This window comes from Vigna radiata, chromosome 5 (genome assembly GCF_000741045.1).
Source record: "Vigna radiata var. radiata cultivar VC1973A chromosome 5, Vradiata_ver6, whole genome shotgun sequence".
Taxonomy (NCBI): domain Eukaryota; kingdom Viridiplantae; phylum Streptophyta; class Magnoliopsida; order Fabales; family Fabaceae; genus Vigna; species Vigna radiata.
In genome coordinates this window covers 16,926,462-16,946,147 of record NC_028355.1, presented here as the reverse complement: position 1 = coordinate 16,946,147, position 19,686 = coordinate 16,926,462, and the positions used below count along the sequence as shown (strand labels likewise).

At 33.3% G+C, this 19,686-nt stretch overlaps 2 protein-coding genes and 1 pseudogene across 5 annotated transcripts; all 3 read left to right on the top strand.

The window, feature by feature from the left end:
• The first annotated feature begins 727 nt into the window (after positions 1-727).
• Positions 728-9,157, top strand: LOC106760732 (TOM1-like protein 9). 4 transcript variants are annotated; one of them, XM_022780792.1, is made up of 11 exons: positions 918-1,030; positions 1,897-1,976; positions 2,582-2,660; positions 4,174-4,272; positions 4,367-4,480; positions 4,745-4,905; positions 5,947-6,028; positions 6,231-6,316; positions 6,461-6,685; positions 7,256-7,740; positions 8,031-9,155. In XM_022780792.1, exons 2-11 carry the CDS (start codon positions 1,930-1,932, stop codon positions 8,612-8,614), a joined length of 1,962 nt encoding a protein of 653 aa, XP_022636513.1. In that variant the 5' UTR covers positions 918-1,030; positions 1,897-1,929; the 3' UTR covers positions 8,615-9,155. The 4 variants fall into 4 exon arrangements, with proteins under 4 accessions (XP_014499628.1, XP_022636513.1, XP_022636512.1 ...); XM_022780791.1 differs by having other exon boundaries at positions 952-1,030; positions 1,894-1,976; XM_014644142.2 differs by lacking the exon at positions 1,897-1,976 and having other exon boundaries at positions 728-1,030; positions 8,031-9,151.
• A 1,955-nt stretch (positions 9,158-11,112) lies between these two features.
• Positions 11,113-14,232, top strand: LOC106760745 (protein PEROXIN-4). The gene is made up of 6 exons (XM_014644160.2): positions 11,113-11,269; positions 11,378-11,398; positions 11,679-11,798; positions 11,882-12,010; positions 13,261-13,390; positions 13,911-14,232. The coding sequence occupies exons 2-6, from the start codon at positions 11,393-11,395 to the stop codon at positions 13,997-13,999; spliced, it is 474 nt and encodes a 157-aa protein (XP_014499646.1). The 5' UTR covers positions 11,113-11,269; positions 11,378-11,392; the 3' UTR covers positions 14,000-14,232.
• A 1,569-nt stretch (positions 14,233-15,801) lies between these two features.
• LOC106760382 lies at positions 15,802-18,924 on the top strand (annotated as a pseudogene).
• The last annotated feature ends 762 nt before the right edge of the window (positions 18,925-19,686 follow it).

Below are 19,686 nucleotides of genomic sequence, written 5' to 3'. Positions count from 1 at the left end.
TTTTTTATTATAATTATTTGAGATTGTATACAAACATTAAATAATAAAAAATTACTACAAACCATATCACTGTAAATAGAACATATAAAGAATTGCTAGCAACGAATAGAAATATAATTTATTTAATTAAATTGAATTTTGATGGAAAATATTATAAAAAGTTTACTATATCAGTAAACAACCAATACTTATAATTTGTATTTTTGTAAATATTAGAAAAAAATATGAATATGTTAATGCATTATATGTACGAAAATGTTCTGCTATTAATCGTGATCAAATAATTCTGATTGAGTGAAATGAAAGAATTATTATAAACTCTTTTTACTTGATTTTGTATTAATTATTATATTATATTATTGTATATTAATAATATAAAATATGTGTACAAGGTCTGACTAAATTTTGGAAAAAGAATAAAGGAAATTATTATGTATAAGTACTAATGTAGTTATTTCATATATCTTAATAAAAAAGTGTTATCTAATTGAGATTAATGGAACTTTTTATTATGAAAAAAGTTAATACCTAGAAAACGAAAGACTCGGTTGATATTTTCTATTTTTTTCTAATTAATTATAATTATTCTCCTTTTACGGTTTTGCGGAAACAACGTCCGCATTTATATTCAAACTTATTGACTAAGCAGATGCAAATCCTGTTTCTGAACTGTATCCCAGGTGTGGCATAGCGAAGCTCGCCTTCATACTGCCATGTGGACTCTTATAATTGGTATATGATTTTTCACTTCCAATTCTACCCCTACTTTACCTCAACGGAATTATTCATTCAGCGACGTAGTAGCAAACTTTGTTATTAATTTTGGAGACCGAGGGAGGGAGGCCGTTACTTATATCTCTGTGTTATCACCGGAATCGCTCTCTCATTGCACCGGAAAACATTGATCCTCTCGTGGCCGGCGAGAAACGATGGTGAATGCCTTAGTTGAACGTGCCACAAGCAGCATGCTTGTGGGCCCTGATTGGGCTTTGAACATGGAGATCTGTGACATACTCAATCGCGACCCTGGGTATGTATATACCTTCGGATTTTCGCTTTTTCTTCATTTTCGACGTTATCGAGAGTGCGCGCGTTTTTTTTTTTTTGCGCGCGAGTTTGTTCTTCTTCTTTCTCTTAGTTTTTGTCTTGATAGAACAGTTCTTTTTTGCTTCTGCGGTTTACTGCCGAATTATTACGAACAAAAAAAATGCGCGAGAGATTTCTAGTTTCTTAGGTTTTCTGTTATGGATGAATTCTGACGTGGTAAGATAAGTTGTAGAGTTGAATTATGAATTAGTGTTGATGGATGAAGATTAGCCGTTGGCTTTTCCCCTTCCTTCTGTCATATGTTTCCTCTGCTTTATCATTTATTAAACTACATGATGGTCGTGATTTCAACTTCGAATTGTTTTATTACGTGTAACAGTAATCGAACACAGGAATTTGAAATAGGAAATTGAGGATTGAGTTCCGTTGTTCACTGATCAATTAGGGACAGGTATAGTAAATAGCTATTATGGATTCTGCGTGCATGATCCACTTGTTCGGCTGATGTCGGCTGATGCTGTGTTATGTGGGATTTGCTTCTGGTTGCTATAAGTTGTCAGTTCCTTTGTATGGGACATTTTAAGCCTTCTAGGAGTTAATACCTTTCTGTGTGTGCTCATCAGTTTAAGTTTCGTAATTTGGAATTAAATCCGGAATTAAATCCGAAAAATCCTATTTATTGTTTCCAAGTTGACTGTGAATTGCTTTTGTCTTTTTGTTAATGGGAAGAAGGGGTGACAGATCTCTTTTTGTTTGTTGTTTATGTTTCTATGCATTTCTGAGTTTCCACAGTTGTGAACTGGAATTTTCTTTTTTTTCTTTTTTTTAACGGGTGTTGGTCTGAAGTAGTTCGGAACGGGGTATATATCAATTTTACTCTTGATGACGAGTGGCTTCAAGAGGGTTGGACTCGGCATAGCACAGCGAAGGTGAGGTGATACTCGCAAAGACATTAATATCCAAGTTAAAGAGTGATTTTAGAAGAGTAACAATATATATGGAATCTTAGATCTTACTACTAAAGGTGGTAGGTTTTGGATGCATGATCGTTACGAAATCCAGTAGGTTGGTGGTGATAGACAGTCCCATTTTGGCGGTAAAGGCAGGGGATCATTGAATACTCGTTGTCCCGGATCAATGACCAGGAGCCACCTAGAGGTTCTTATTTGATAAGGCATGGCTTATGTGGCAGAAAAATGATATATGGACCTTTCTGAATGGGGAGTACCTCATGAATGAGACCTGTACCTTCCCTTTTACCATGTACTAGAATGGAACTAATGCTTTTGATAATCAATGGTGCAATGTTTGCTTGGGCCAACAGGTGGTCAGCCTTCCAGGTTCCTTCTGTCTTAACTGAAGCTTTGCATCCGACCTTAGGGCAAATATTCATGGGGCCCATTGATGCTTACCTGGGATGAGCTGGAACAGATTTAAATGTTTAACTGCAATTTTTTGTTCAAAACTTTAATTTTGTTTCTTCGTTTAGGCTTTGAGAATATGCTAACTCAAGTTTGGTTGTATGATTTATCAGGCAAACAAAGGATGTTATTAAAGGTATAAAGAAGCGGCTTGGAAGTAAAGTTCCTAGAGTTCAAATAAGTGCATTAACTGTAAGCTCATATATTTGATACACTATTCAATCTGCTTTAGGGTCAATGTTTCTGTTATTTATTCATTTTTTTAGATTACACAACAGTATAGTATGATTTAATGTTTCTCTCTAGTAGTCCGAAATAGACATTTCCTTAAAACAAGAATAAGCTAAGAGCCTAGAGTAAAAGCCTTGTCTGATTATATATTCAAGTAATAATAGATGTCTTCAGGGACTAAAAGAATTAGGAAGAAAAAAAAAAGATGTTAGAGAGAGATTTGGGAAAGAACAAGAAGTTTCTTGAAACCGAGATATGGAACTTTCGGAGTTTCCCATAGTCAACATTCCGAACGGAGGAAGTGGCTTTCTTGCAGGTACAATTAAAAATCCAAAGTTGACTATTACACACAACTGGCTTAGGTATGTATGTATACAATACGGCCTTATACTTACACACGTGACTACAAACAACCGGATGTAACTAATTCTTCTTTCTTCAAACATAAACCTGCCACCTCTTAGGAATCTTAGCCACATCTAAGACATGTTCTTCAATGGGCCTAACAATGTCATCACACATTCCCCAACATATGTTCGTCAATTGAAATAAAAAAAAAAATTGTTGGAAGAGAAGAAAACTTTCAACTTGTATGATTCCTTGGATTACTTTTTTGCTGTTGATTGATAAATAACTGGCTGGAAGCTTTTGTCTATTAACTATTATTTGGGGACTATGTAATGGAAATTTTAGCATAAGTCTCTTTTTTATGTTTATTCAGTTATTATGGTATGCTTGCTGAACTGTTGAAAAGGACTCTTCCTCTAGAATGTTCAAACAACATTGTTTTATATCGTATGTTGTTTTCATCTTGGAAAGAAATTGTAAAATTTATTTTAGGTATGCTTGCGTTGAGATGGTATTTTACTAATGTTAGGTTTCGGTTAGTGGTACAGAATGAAATATAACGGAATGAGATGGATTGGAATAGAATGAAATAAAATTTCATTCCTTTATTTTGAATTTTTTGTAATGAAACAGAACCAAGATTTCATACCATTTTTGGAAAGTGGAGTGGAAAGAATTATAACTTTTTAATTGCCATTTTATCATTATTTAAAATTATCATCTTTCAGAAGCTGAGCTGATAATGACGTTAAAATCTGGGACGATAAAATACTTTATTCATAATCTAAAAGCTTTGTTCCACCAAGTACACTCCAAAGTTAGTGTGAAGAAAATTGAGGTTAAGCAATGAAATGAAGTGAATCATCATCTTCTCTGAATTGGTTTCCAGTAAAAGTCAACATTTTGATGTATATGGAAATATAATGTTACATAAGGAAGTTGCTGTTCTTTGTTCAGATTGTCTGTATGTTCGAGTTCCTTTTCCTCCTAGAGTACTTAGAGCTGTATAAATTAGGTTTGCTTAGATAAGGACGATTTTGTATAGCCTACTTATAATGAAAGTATATGTTTCGTCTTTAATATTGGAAAAACTCATTTGTTTATCAATTCAACTGCTATATTTTAGCTTTTGGAGACAATAATTAAGAATTGTGGAGACATTGTACACATGCATGTTGCCGAGAGAGATGTTCTTCATGAGATGGTTAAAATAGCGAAGAAGAAGGTATTGATATTTCTTAGAAGTTTCCAGAGCCTTCCTATTTTATGAGACTTCATCATGAAAAACATGTTTATCATATTTATTATGAAAACTGTAGATCAATTATCAGGTCCGAGATAAGATATTGGTTCTTATAGATAGTTGGCAAGAGGCTTTTGGAGGGCCAAGATCAAGATATCCACAGTATTATGCAGCATACCAGGAGCTTTTGGTATGTTCATCAACTTATTTGCCTTGAAATTTTCTTACAAAATATTTCAACTCTGCTTTCGATTACAAACAGGATGATTGGATACAGTTCTTAAAGGAGGCCCTTGCTACTTTTCTTTTGGACATAATTCTCATTATCTGATTGGTTATATTGGTTTTTATTTTGAGTATTCATTGTTACAATCAGGATATTTTCATAAATCTTTTTAAGTTTAATATTTGTTTATCTATTCCTTTTGTTCTATAAAGGATTTGTTTGTTTCAGCGTGCTGGGGCAATATTCCCTCAGAGGTCTGAGCGATCTGCACCTGTGTTCACACCGCTACAAACACAACCATTGTCATCATACCCTCAAAATATACGAGATACTTTTGCTCAACAAGACACAGCTGAGTCATCTGCAGATTCTGAGTTTCCAGCCCTAAGGTGCATTTCTATCTCTTGTCTTGTCATCATGTTTGTGGAAGTTGGCTTATATATATGTTGATAACTTCACATTGCTTAACATTCATCTATGGGCTTCTTATTCTCATGCTATCTTCAGACTTTTCTTTGATGGAATGTTTTATGTAGTTCATTATCATCACTATCTATTACCGTTTTATATTTTTCTTTGTAGCTAAGTTGTCACATTATGAAGGCATACCCTTTCTTTTTATTTATAATTGGAATAGCATTGTGAACTGTTATCAATTAAGATGCTTGTTGCATCGTTTTTCTTTTAACCAATTCTAGCAAAATGAGGTGGTTTGTGGGAGTCGGTGGCAAATGAAAGAAAATATGCAAGATTTTTCTTAAAGGAGGATTTAATCTTTAATAATTTGCTATTCATTTTTATCCATGTTTTTTTTTCTTTCTTTATTATTTCTAGATGAAGTATCAAAGTGATAGGTAATTGAGTTTTCAAGCTCCCTTTTTGTTTCTATCTTTACCCAAGAGTATAATAATAAGGCTAGTCTATATAGACTTGATACAGAAAATACAAATAGATATACGAGATGTTCCTATATTTTTAGGAGTAGAGATAATATTCCTATTTATGCGATATAATAAACCTATAATTATCCAAATTCTAGTCAAGTCAGGAAACTAATCATAAAATAGAAAATAAATATAAATTCTTAATCATCATCTACGATTCACTAAACTGATAAAAGATAAAGATATTATCAGATAAATTTCTCAAATTTTCTATTGACATAAAAGTCACAGAAAATCATTTGATTCTTTCTTTTTAAAGCATTTTATAGTGTGCTTGGGCACTTGGTAGCATACCTTATTCTTTATTATCGTGTGAATTTCATGTGAATCTCACTAAACTGATTTGTCATGGGGCACTGTATCCAATAATAGATTGCTATTGTCATTTCTCTAATTATTGTGATGATGACAAAATTATGCTACATGGTACAGAGTGCCGTCAATAATGATGCCTTGACTTGTTTTGATTGGACTTTCTATTGCCAGTTTGTCAGAAATTCAAAATGCACGTGGTATTATGGATGTTCTTGCAGAAATGCTCAATGCATTGGACCCTGGTAACAAAGAAGTAAGTTCTTCAATCCAAACTCTCAACTTTTGATGTACTTGAGTAATAAAAATTTTTTGAAGCTCAGGGCCTTTACCACGTTGGAAGCATTGCATGGTCTATGCTGTCGACCTCAAAGAGGGATGTTGTTGTTGTTGTAAGACTTTTATCATCAAAACTACTGATTCTATTGAATGCGACATTTTTTGTATTCTATTTTCAGGGTCTTCAGCAGGAAGTTATTGTTGATTTAGTGGAGCAATGTCGAACATACAAGCAGAGAGTGGTACACCTTGTTAATTCAACTTCGTAAGGCCTCTTCCCCTTTTCAAGATATTACAAAGAAATTGCTGCCATATTATATATTTTTTACATGTTAACTCCACTTTTAGTTTTCTTTAAATCTAAAGGAAAAAACCTGTTAATAATGGTTCGCTTTTACTACTTTTACAGTGACGAATCATTGCTATGCCAAGGCTTATCGCTGAATGATGATCTTCAGCGTGTCTTGGCCAAGCATGAATCCATTGCTTCGGGAACTTCTGCTTCGGGAACTTCTTCAGGAACTCCTGCTCAAAATCATACTGAGAATCTGAAGACTGCACCTACTGGAACACTTGTAGATTTTGATGGTCCTTTGGTTGATTTTGGAGATACCAGTAAACAGACGGATGGAAGGTCTTCCACTATTTATTGTTGCATTTTATTATTGCTCTGCATTCATTACATATAATTCTATCAGTCTCACCCGATGAGAATCAAATAATTTTTATACCCTATTGGAATCCATAATTCATTTCCATTTGTTATTTGCTTTTTACCCAGTAAGTTTTATATTCAAAATATATTCCAAACTAAGTACCATGGATTGCTATATATTTGCTTGTATTTTTGTCAGTGGAATAAGGTCTTTGCAGCTTAAGGCTTTGGGACTTTTTGTGCTATTATTTTATTTTGGATACTTTAGTTTTTGTCATTCTTCATATTTGATCTTGGTAGCTGGGGGAGTTATCTGCCATCTGTTGTCAGAAGTCTCCATCTTTCTGTTTTGTTTCATATGTTCGAAATTGTTGTTGAATCTCATTTTTGTTGAACTTGTTAATGAGCCTAGATTTGGCTGCAGAGTTGCAATATTATTTCTTCATGTATAAACGTTGAAAAGTAGATTAGTGTATGAAATTACAGGTTAACTTAACCCGTATGGCGCCTTCTGGTTCTATGGCTTTTCATTTTAAGTTAGTTTTGCAGGTCGTCTGCTAATGCTGAAACTGAGTCTCAATCTTTGAACCAGTTACTGCTTCCAGCGCCCCCAACATCAAATGAACCAGCTTCCCCTGCGAAGGTTGATCCTAAAGTGGACCTGCTCAGTGGTGACGACTATAACTCACCAAAAGCAGAGACTTCACTTGCTCTCGTTCCTTTAGGCGAACAGCAGCCAGCCAGCCCTATGTCTCAACAGAATGCCCTTGTTCTTTTTGATATGTTTTCTAATGGAAGCAATCCACCTACTTCTGTTAATATCCAGCCAATTAATGTTGCTGGTCAAACCAGTCCATTTTCTCCTCAATGTCAACAGCAGCAGACTTTCATATCTCAAGGGCTGTTTTACCCCATTGGAGGTGGGCCAAATGTTGGATCACCTCGGTATGAGCAATCACCTTATATGCAGAGCACAGGTCCTTCTTGGAATGGCCAGGTTGCGCAGCAGCAACAGCCTCCTTCACCAGTTTACGGTGCACTTAATGCTTCTCTATTTTAATTCCTGTTTGGCTCAAAACTTTCACAAATGCTTTCTCTTCTTTTTAGCAGTTGCTGTGATGAATTTTGATTTCTGACCCCTGATTGCTGCTTTTAAGTTGGTTAATGGCAAATTCATATCCCTTCAATATTTTCCTTTCTCAATTGGCTTGCTGTATTTTGCTGGGTTGTTGATCGATTGGATTGGGGTGAATGTCAATGTATACGATTTGTGGTTCTCATATTTGAGATATTTCGCATCATTCAGCCTTTTTCCGGTTTACAGGTACAACAAGTGGTGGATCATTTCCGCCGCCTCCGTGGGAAGCACAACCTACAGACAATGATAGTCCAGTATTGGGCAGTCAATACCCACAACCATTGCAAGTCACTCAAGTGGTAATGACGCATATACAAAGTGCTGCACATCCTCAGGGACCTCAAGCGGCGGGGCATGACCAGGCTGTTGGAATGTATATGCAACCAAATGCTAGCCATATCTCAACAATCAACAACAATGTTCAAAGTAATCAATCCGGCTTGTACCCGCAGCATATTCAGGGTGTTGCCAGTCCCTATATGGGTATGACTTCACATCCAATGCATTCCATGTATCCTCAACAAATGTATGGCAACCAATTCGTAGGATATGGCTATGGTCAGCAACCAGCGGTTCAGTATGTTGAGCAGCAAATGTATGGTTTATCAATGAGAGATGATGGTGCTCTGAGAAATTCTTACCAGGTTTCTTCTGCATCCTATGTGCCACCTGTGAAGCCTTCCAAACCAGAGGATAATTTATTTGGGGACCTTGTTAACTTGGCAAAAGTGAAACCAAAACCTACTGCTGACCGAACTGGTGGCGTGTAAAACTGTAATCGGGTTTGCATTTTTCACTTGTTTGCTATAAATCTTTTCTCTTTTTCTTAATTTTTTCATTTCCTTTTACATAAATATAATAATATATGTACATTGTTTAATTTGTTATAGTCTCATAGTGTTCATTATCCGGCAATTGGCAATAGATTATGTGTTTTTTTAGAGAAAAATAGTGGACTAGAAGATCTAGTTCTAGTTGTATTAAACGAATTCGCATGCTCAATTAATTTTAAACCTGTGATGAATTCGTAGGTGAACGTAGTGGAATACATTCCCGAGATTTGCTCTTTCCAAATCCACGGATTTACGATTCTTTAGCTTGACGTTGTAACCACAGGTTCCCAATAATCATTGCCCCCACACGTTTCATACCTGTAATCCTACGTCCTGCAAAATAACCTTTTTGTTGCACTAGATGCACTCCTTTTTGTTGTTGCCTCCAAATGAAACCTCTGGTAGTCAGCCATGTCAACACAATCACACATTTACTGTGGAAGTAGCTGAATCTGAATACTTTAGTCGACTAAATTCCATGCATAATCAGTGACATTGTCTCATCTACCATTTCAAACAAACAAGTATAGACTTTGCTTCAGAAAATTTCAGCTAATATAGTTGTACCCTTTTTCAAGATCAACCTCATAGGCCACATCGCCAAGGTGGAGGAATTTTTTTTCAGCATGAAGAACGTGTAGGGCTTCACTTTTGAATTTTGAAAAAAATGGTTTATGAAATATATTAAATTAAATATACTCAAATATTTTCCATTATAAATGTATTAGTTTTTAAAAGGAGTGTCTGTTTTAACTTTTTTAAAGATTTTATTTCTTTTCATTTTATGTAGTCTTATTATATTAATATTTTAAATAATTTTTAGCTTTTTTTTACAATATTTTTATTAAATTGCAAATGTAATATTTACAAAAAAGAAAATGTTGTTTTATTTTAATGATCCAGACTTTTATTTAACTCTTTATGAAGCCATATTAGCACTTCGGTGTCCAGAATAAATCATGTACCTGTTGCATGAGACATACTTTTAGAAGGTATTGGAAAATGGTAAATAAAAAAAATGTGCAAATGAGCAGTACAGAACATAAAAATTCCTGTGACTTGAAAGCATGATTAAGTTTAAAAAAAATTAAAATATCTTAATTAGTTTTTAATGCTTTAAAATATACTTTTGTCCTTTTACAAGTCTTCATTTCCACAAAACTTGAATAATAGGAGGCCTTCATATTAGATTATTTTATATGATATAAAATTCAAAATACTTATTACAATTTTTCTTTCTTATGTATATGAAGTGTAGATTTCTTAAAAATTAAAAGAAAATCTTGAAATTGATTCGTCAAACTGAAACCATGAAAATTTTCAGACACTACTAACTATTGACAAGCTCTATTCAATTCCAATCAATGTTCGCTTAAGCTAAACAATTTTCGTTTAAGCTATATTATTTTCGCTTGAGTTATATTATTTTCGTTTGAGCTTAAAAATGTCCTGCAACTAATGTTGAGTCATTGAAACTCTTTCGCGTGAGCAAAACTTACTTCGTCTAGAGGTAACGAATACATCATTCAATTATTAAAGACCATCCAATGGAAGTAACATTGGATTCTCTTGTTGGATAAAGTACCACTAAGGTTAAAGTTATTCAAAATAATCATTTCCACCTTTCCATCACCATTGCACTTTATCCTCAGCCATGTTCCATCACACAAATTATTGCCACTCCACGAATCAACCAAAATCTGAGGGTAACCCACCCCTCGAGAAAATCCAATAGCGCCATCACCTCAAATGCACACATAGTCCTAGGCTTTGATAAGCCAAAATCATTGCTTTCAAAACTCACTTTATCCGTTGTAAAATCAGGGATCGAACCCATGAAGTGATTATTATTCAAATCCAACTGCTCCAACTTCATTCCATTCAAACCACGCGAAATCAACCCAACAAACTCATTCTCATTAAGATCGAAATCCCTCAGCGAGACCAAACCCCGAATGTTCATCGGAATATTCCCACTAAATTTATTGAAGCCACTAAACTTATGTACAATGAGCACCCCAAGTTTTAGACCCAAATAAAACACCCCAATGGAAAATATCTAGTTAAAGATATTGATAAAACTCAAAATATATAATTGTGATAAATAATTTCCAAAACTGCTCTTACCTTGAGAATCAATGTCTTTTGGAGATATCTCTTAAGTACAACACAAAAAGATACTTTTCTCAGTCTTACAAAATATATACGGAAACAAAGAATCTAATTTAATATCTAAATGTTAAAAAATTTCAAATCAATTTTAATATTAAAACTTCATTACATAATAAACTCTGATTTATTATTAAATCAATTCTTTAAACTATATTATAATCATGAAATAGTCCTAAAAACCTTAACATGTATATTTCTTACTGTTTGTTGCTACTAAATTGGTCATCCATTTTTTCTTATTGACAGTGCTAAATGGGTTCCAGACTATAGTATTATTGTGGGGTCCATTATTTTAGGGTTTTCTTATTGCAGATTTCTATTTTACTTTTTCATTCTTTTCCGATCTACAGATCTTCCAACCCTATCTATACGTCAATTATTTATATTCTTTCTCACGAAATCAAAGTCTCCGGAGACGCGGTAGGATACTGTGTTCCTTGAATCTTGTTTAAGCTTTCTCAAATTTGTTCACACGGCGCATATTCATATATATCAATCCCTTAATACCGCTGCTAAATTGTGTTTCAGGGTGCGTAATTCAGTATGCAGGTTCGTATCTCGTGGTATTTTTGTTTTTTGTTTTAGAGTTTGTGATGGATGCAACTGTTGCGAGTAAATCTATCTGTGTGAATAGTAGATTGTGATGCGTAATTAATGTGAATATATTTATTTTTTATGGTGAGTTATCTGTTGGACCAGGTGTTTTGAACTCACTTGGATGGCTTGTTTGTACCTAGTTTTTGTTTTGATGCCATCATTTGCATTTGTCTTAAGGTTGATTCTTCAATAATAAGATGTGTGAGATTTTGTAAGTGTGTTTTAAGTGCAGGCATCGAAGGCAAGGCTGTTCAAGGAGTACCATGAGGTGCAGCGAGAAAAGATTGCTGATCCTGATATTCAACTAGTCTGTGATGAATCTAACATTTTTAAATGGACGGCTTTTGTCAAGGTAGGCTGAGTGGTAACCAGGACTTTGTTGATTACGACCCGTTTGTGATGGTTCTCACATTTGTTTGTTTTGTTTACAAGTAGGGTCCCTCTGAGACTCCTTACGAGGGAGGGGTGTTCCAGCTTTCCTTTTCTGTTTCGGATCAGTATCCTCTACAGCCTCCTCAAGTCCGGTTTTTGACAAAGATATTTCATCCAAATGTTCACTTTAAGGTAGGATGGATCTGTCTGTATCTGTTGTTCTAGTACTGGTGTATCTTATCTGTTATGAACTAGCGAGTGTGAGTTCTGAGGAGAATTACATTATCCTAATTTTTTCACAATTTTCACCGATGAATGGTTGCTGAAGTTTCCAAGTGATGCATCGACTTAAAATTATTTATGGATTAGTTTGGTGAACGGAGTTGGAATTGCATTCAAAATTGTAATTCCAACTCTTATTCTGATTGGTTTGGAATTATAATTGCTATTCTGGTTAGTTTGAAGTTATAATTCTCATGTTTGATTTTTGGATTGTGTAAGGAATTAGAGATTAAAATTATAATTCTGTTTAATTTGAATTCCGTTTTTAGTCATATCTTTTTAATTAGGGATATTTATCGGTAACAGTATGCTGGGGGAGGTGAAGAGGGTAGCAATAACTATAGGAGGGGTGGTAGGGATAATGGGTATTGATGTGGCAACAGTGGTTATCAGTGATGGTAGGAGTTGCGGTACTTATCAATGGGAATGGGGGATGTTGGTGGTAACAATGACTATGACAATTTTGACAACTAGAGGTGGTGGGTGAGAGTAGAAATTCTTGATAGTAGTAGTAATGCCAATGACAACCGCAATGATTGAGTGGGGGGTACCGTGGCAGAAATTGGTGGGAATGGGGTGGTGATGACATTGATGGGTGGTAGCTGGAGCAACATGGACAGCGGGCACAGCTGAATGGTGAGCATGAAATGAGGAATTGTAATTTAGAGGGTAGAGGTTAGAGACAGAGATATGTTCGCTTTAATTATATTAGAATTCCATGGAATTGGACTTAAGAATTGTTGTTCTAATTCTAGATGAACTTCTAAATGTCAATTCCAAATCGAAGCTCCTATTCCATTTCACTGTTTGGTGCTCTTATGTGAATGTATATAAATATATGATGTTTATAAATGATGAGTGTTTGTGCTTGGTCTCAGATGGTTTAGTTTCCTTCTGAATGATGAAAAGACCAATAATGCTAACCTTCTTGGGAAGCTGATAAGTTTAATAAACCTAATGCATACTATTAATTAACCCCTTTTCAGTTTCACAACTAATTAGAAATTGAAAGCCTTTGATTTGATTTTAATTGCCTGTCCATTATTTTATTTTATTTTTCTTCTGTTCTTTATATGTTAGTGGATACATTTTTTTCTAATGGATTTGATATTCTTAACATTTCTCCATGACAATTGGTTTAACATCTAGTAATTTTCCAGACTGGGGAGATTTGTCTGGATATCTTGAAAAATGCTTGGAGCCCAGCTTGGACCCTTCAATCTGTCTGTAGGGCTATAATTGCTTTGATGGCCCATCCAGAACCTGACAGCCCACTGAATTGTGATTCAGGTTGACAAACTTTCTCCTCTCTATTGTTTTCTCATTTGTCTCTTGTGTGGATCAAGAGTTGTTTTGTCCTATCTCTTTCCCCCAAATGACTAGAAAAACTGCAAGAAAGAAACTCGAATTCATTTGATACCCTGTTATAGTGTACTTTGCCTTGATTACGGGACCTAATTGAATTAGATTTGAGGGTTGAAAAAAATGCGAAAGCACATTCAATTGTGCTTGAGAGAATGGATGGGAAGTTGGTGCACTAGAATACGATGTTTCATTTGTTGTCTTTAATTGCTCGTGATGTATGAATTCACATGTATATTACTTGACTTTTGTTGTTGATTAAAAACTATCTACAAAAGCACTTTGGTATTTGTTGGGAAATTCAAGGATTTATTGATATTGATGGCAAACTAAAGAACTTCAAATCCTTAAGGTGTCAGCTCAGTCCAAAACTATGCCCTGATTTTTTTTTTCCATCTAATACGTTAACATAGGTGAGGATGAAAAACTTGTAATAATGTTGTTACAGGCAATCTTCTGCGTTCAGGCGATGTTAGAGGCTACCAATCCATGGCAAGAATGTACACAAGACTTGCAGCAATGCCAAAGAAAGGCTGAATGATTTTGGATAACTTGTTTAACAAGTTAACAATAGATACAGCAGCTATTTGGTATAATATTCATTTGTTTGAAATGTATACATTTTAAGACATGATATTGATTATGTTGATGTGTGTTAAAGTAATAGTAGTGACTTGTACAGATTGTATCCGTGACTCCTTATATGTGGATTCATGCCGGAATTGAGCTCAAATATATTCCAATAATACCTTAATTACTTTAGTTTTAAATAGCCTCATTTTGAACTTGTATTCCATGGTTTGATTCTCAACTATGCTGACGAGCTTGCAATTGCAAAAATTTGAGTCCAAAGCATTTTCAAAGCGCCTGGATTATACTGAATCAACGGAATCACTTTTAATTGGTACTAGTAGAAGCTTTCAAATACTCTTTTAATAAAAGCGGTTTTTCTTATTGCCTTACCCTTTTTTGTGATTTTTTAAAGTAACAGAGTGGATGTATTAAAAAACATAATAATGCTAATAACTAATAATATTTACTTAATTGAATAGGTTTATATTATGATTTTATTCTTCCAGTTTCATGGTTACATGTTTTATATTCATGCCAAAAGAGGAAATAACTTTGTTTTTGAATGTGATATGAAAGATAGGAAATGAAAAAGGATGATTAAGATAAAATAATTTCATATTAAAATTAAGAAATACATTTGATTTAGCTTGATTGGATTATGAGTTTAAGAATAGACAAGAAAGAATAATGGTTACTTTTTATATTACATATAGTTTAAATTTATTATAATTATTGTTTATAAAAACTAGTATATTTTATCATTTTTATCTTTAGACATAAAACATTTATTCCTTATAAATAAAAAATCATTTCATAACGATTTAATATTTTGATATGAAAATTAAGATATAAAATAATTTATAAGTTATAAGTAAAATATATTTTTTTAATAAAAGTACAATCTTAAATTAAACTATTGGCTATAAAAGTAAAAATAATATATACAAAACCACCTTATTTATATCACATAAAGAAATTACTTATTCTCTAAAAAAAAATAATCTAATTATCTTAATTTAAATATTTATTACCCTAATTGTATTAATTAGTATTTTCCAATTTCCGTTTTAAATAGGGACAGTGATTAAGAAAAATGACACATAACAAATTTAAAATTAACAGTACCAATCTTAGAAAATTGGTTGTAACCATAATGAGTCTGATTCATCATTTACTGTGAATCACAAATAGAGATAGTTTTTTCTAACAAAATGGAGTATGTAGAATAAATAAGAACAATTTCTCTTTGGACAATAAGATGGATCTAACGTAGCTGCTGTAACGTTTTATAGCGATCAGCATTATCTTAAACTACGAAGATATATTTGATATGGAAAAAACATTTTGGTTTGTTCATATTATAGCAAGCTAATTTATAATTGAATGAGGCTATAAAAAAATTATGCATCTGTAGTATCCATTGCCAAAAGTTCAAAATAACAATAACAAAGCTGTAGATGGAAATATTGTGCCCCGTTGATGAATATATAGCTAGCAATAATGGGATACATGCATGGTAACCATTCTCGATCATCTTTTAAGCCGTATTACATCAAAACATAAAGAAATTCATTTCATACAAACTCATCCACTTCTTTGTCAATAACCACAGAATAGGGAGCATAAGCAACTGCAGCAAATTACTGAATAAAATATTAAATTAAAATATAAAGTAAATTACATAATAAAAATTTGACAAATATGATTGCGAATGATTGTATAAATTTTGAAGGTTTCAACTTATCACATCCAAAACCGTAATGTTAATGGGTAAATAATAAGGAAATATGTGATGTCTATAATATAAACTTTTTTATACGGTAATCTAATCATAGACTAATAAGTATAATATAATACTTATTATCCAATAGAGAATAATAGTTTTTAATGATGTTATCCTGTCAGTGCATAATCGGTTAAGTTAATAAGAAATTACCACGTCGTATGAATTCGTTAATTTTGAATTTTATACATATGCCTTATTTTTTAACTTTCCAATATGTAAGCAAAAGAGAGTCAATTTCTCTATGCAATGACAACATCACAGAAAAACATCTTTTCAGACAAATTACTACTCCTTAATCTTAACCATTATTCTTCGAGTCTAATTATCCGTTAACAATCATTCAAATAGTAATTGAATTAAAAATATGTCAAAAAATATAGCATACATACAAGACTCTTACATTAAATATCAATAAAGTGTTAAATATCACTAGTACAAAAATCATATTTTATCACGTACAAAAATGAATTATAACGTACATAGTTTTCTAAGTTATAATAGGTCTACATATTTTAATGAGTTTCTTGAGTGATCTTTGTCTTAACAACCTGTAATTTTTTAAGGTTAGTTTGAGATTTTTGTTTAATGACTATTTTCTTTAATGTAGGGAGCTGTTGGTCATTTTCAGCAATTGGTCCTGTGGAAGGAATTAATAAGATAGTGACTGGCGAACTGATTTCATTATCAGAACGATTGTGATACAGGATATAACATGCGATGCAATGGAGGAGGACTTATGGACTATGCATTTGAGTTCATCATCAACAATGGAGGCATCAATTCCAAGGAGGATTACCCTTACCATGTTGTTAATGCTACATGTGACCAGTATAGGGTTAGTAACTTGGTCTTGATCTTTTAAGAAAATAATTGCTTCTAAAACATAGTTATCAATCAAATTCTTATGTTCCTTTGTTTTGTTTGTTTATTTTGCTAATGTGTAGAAAAATACCAAAGTTGTTTCTATTGATTCTTATGAAGATGTTAATTCCTATGATGAGTTAGCATTGAAAAAGACCGTTGCAAATCAGCCTGTGAGCCTTCCTATTGAAGGAGGAGGAAGAGAATTTCAACTTTATTCATCTGTAAGTTTCCAATCTGATTTTATTCATGACCTGGGAAAAGAAGGTGTGCCTATTGCATAGAAAGAAGTAGAATGGGAAGATCCAAAGTCTAAGTGAAAAACATGTGGTTTATTTTTTGCTTTTGATTAGAACATAAAAACTTCCACTCTCTCTATTCAATTTTAAACAAAATTGGTTTTGCAATGTTGACATAATTTTTTAATCAGTATATTTCATATTTGTCAGAGTGTCTTCAGTGGAAGATGTGGAACAGATCTAGATCATGGTGTTGTGGCGGTTGGGTATGGTACAGAAAACGGTCATAATTATTGGATTGTGAGGAATTCATGGGGTGTTGATTGGGGAGAGGGAGGATACATCAGAATGGAAAGAAATCTGGGTAACAGCAGATTAGGAAAGTGTGAAATTGCTCAGTCCATTTTTTTATATGAATATTGGAAAAAATTGTTTCGAATTGATATTGAGTAAAATTATTTATGTTCACATTCATTAGAGTTGTTTCTTTTAGAGACAGTGTCATAATATGCTCATATAACGTAAATTTTTGCTACGTCATGAAATATGTAGATCTATTATAAATTACAAAACTATGTACGTCATAGTTTGTTTTTGTACGTCATAAAATATGACTTTTGTACTAGTGAATTTAAAAGATATTATTTTATTATTATATTTAAATTATATATATAACTTAGAATGCCTTATTTAATATTCTATCATATTTTTATCTAAAGTATAATTTTTTTATAGTTATGAATTTATTTTTCAATGAAGAGCAACTAAAGTGTTTTTTTAAGGTTTAATACATATTTTGGTCCCTCCTTTTAGGTATTTGGTTCAAAATCATCCTACCTTTGAAAAAAGTTCTATAAGGTCTCATATTTAATTAAAAACTGTTCATTATGGTCCTTTTCGTAGACGACGTTAAAATCTTAACGGCATAGTAGCTAGCATGGCAAAACTTGTCTGAGGTGTTTATTTGGATGCTTACGTGGCTTTGTCAAGTTATTTTAATATGTAAATATTTAAGAAAAAAATTAAAATGACGAAAAATAGTTTAAGTGTGGGTTAAAGTAAAAAACCCTTATCTGATTAAGCCATTTCTGAGTTTTTCGTTGTTGTGAAACTGGTGATTGTGTTGATTCTGCTACTAATGTTCTTGTTGTGTTATTTGGGGGTTAGGGTTTAATTTGATTTTGTGTTAAATATAGGTATTTTCTTCGATTGACGATGATCTTGTGAATTTTTGGGTATTTGGGGGTTAGGGTTAGGGTTTAAGAATTTTATTGCAATTTTTGGGTTTAACAATTTGGTGAAACTGATCTTGTAATCACTATGGCGTGGTGATTCATTAAAGGTTAGATTTGAAGAGCGTATGTACATGAGGTAACCATTGCTAACTCTAGCCTACTTACTCGATGTTCTTATTGTTGGATTTGGGGGTTAGGGTTTGAGGTAGAAATAGGGGGTGGAGTGGAGGTGGAAAGTGATGGTGGAGAGGAAGTGGATGGTGGAGTGAAGGTGGACAAAGATGATGGACTGGAGGTGGAAACTAATGGTGGAGAGGAGGTGGATGGTGGAGTAGAGGTGGACAAAGATGGTAGACTGGAGGTGGAAACTAAGTCAGATATCTATCATGTGTTTTTCGCTGATATCCATTTGGGACCAAAGTACACAGTTTTAAATTGAAAAGGGGACCGACCACATTGCACATTTTTTACCAAAGGGGAAACTAAATTTAACATTACATATAAACACCTGAATGTTAACATTGAGCTTCACCTCCACATTATTTCTACATTTCTGGCTTATGCAATTTGTAGGTTGGTGCCCATGGATGCTACTTGCGAACTAGGGTTTCTGCGATTTGGGTAGTGATTATGTATGTTTATGGTTTGCTGCAAGGGTGAATTGAGTTTCTAAGTGTTGCGATTGGGATTTTCTTGCTCATATTTGGGTTGGAATTTCTGGTTTGCAGGTTGGGGATTTCGATTCAGTTCTTGCTTAATGGTGGTTAGGGGCAACACATGGTGGAGATTTTGTCCTAATTACTGACGACACGATTTAGGGTTTCATGGTGGCTAAGGTTTGATTTTTGGGTTTTTTGTTGTTTTTCTCTGCTTCGAATCGTAGCTCTGTGTTGATGATGGTAATGTCGGCATGGTGGCCTCAAGGTTTGGTGGCGGCACATTCCGTTCTGCATCAATGGTAACAACACTGATTAGAACACCACTTTCACCACAATGTTGAACCCAGAAATGGCGAAATCGCTCTTAGATAAGGGTAGTTTTCTTTAACCCATACTTAAACCTACCACCTACCTTACATCATTTTATTTTATTTTTAAATTTTTACATAGTGCAACCTCTTCACAGTGCCACGTAAGCTTTAATTTAACAGCTCATTAACGTTTGGCCACGCTAGCATTTGGACCGTTATTATTTTAACGTCGTCTGCCAAAAAGACGATATTGAATAATTTTTAATGAAATATAGGACCTTAGTGCACTTTTTTAAAAAATGTGACTATTTTGAACCAAACCACCATAAGAAGAGAGCAAATAATGTATTAAACTTTTTTTAATGATGGTAGAAAGAAGATGAAATATCTTAAATGAATTATATTTTCCTTTCATTTTTTGTAGATGTTAAATGAATAATATTAATTTTTATGTCATGTAACAATATATTTAAATTATTATATTTGATTAAATTTTTAATAAATTATTTTGAATAAACAAATTAATACATAGATCGACGTCCTACAGTATTATGGATGGT

Coding starts and splice junctions, on each gene's coding strand:
- LOC106760745 (XM_014644160.2), top strand. Junction 12,011..13,260: donor ATCCAAATGTTCACTTTAAG/GTAGGATGGATC, acceptor GTAATTTTCCAG/ACTGGGGAGATTTGTCTGGA. Junction 13,391..13,910: donor CCCACTGAATTGTGATTCAG/GTTGACAAACTT, acceptor ATGTTGTTACAG/GCAATCTTCTGCGTTCAGGC.
- LOC106760732 (XM_014644142.2), top strand. CDS start 930: ATGGTGAATGCCTTAGTTGAACGTGCCACAAGCAGCATGCTTGTGGGC. Junction 1,031..2,581: donor ATACTCAATCGCGACCCTGG/GTATGTATATAC, acceptor ATGATTTATCAG/GCAAACAAAGGATGTTATTA. Junction 6,686..7,255: donor AGTAAACAGACGGATGGAAG/GTCTTCCACTAT, acceptor TTAGTTTTGCAG/GTCGTCTGCTAATGCTGAAA.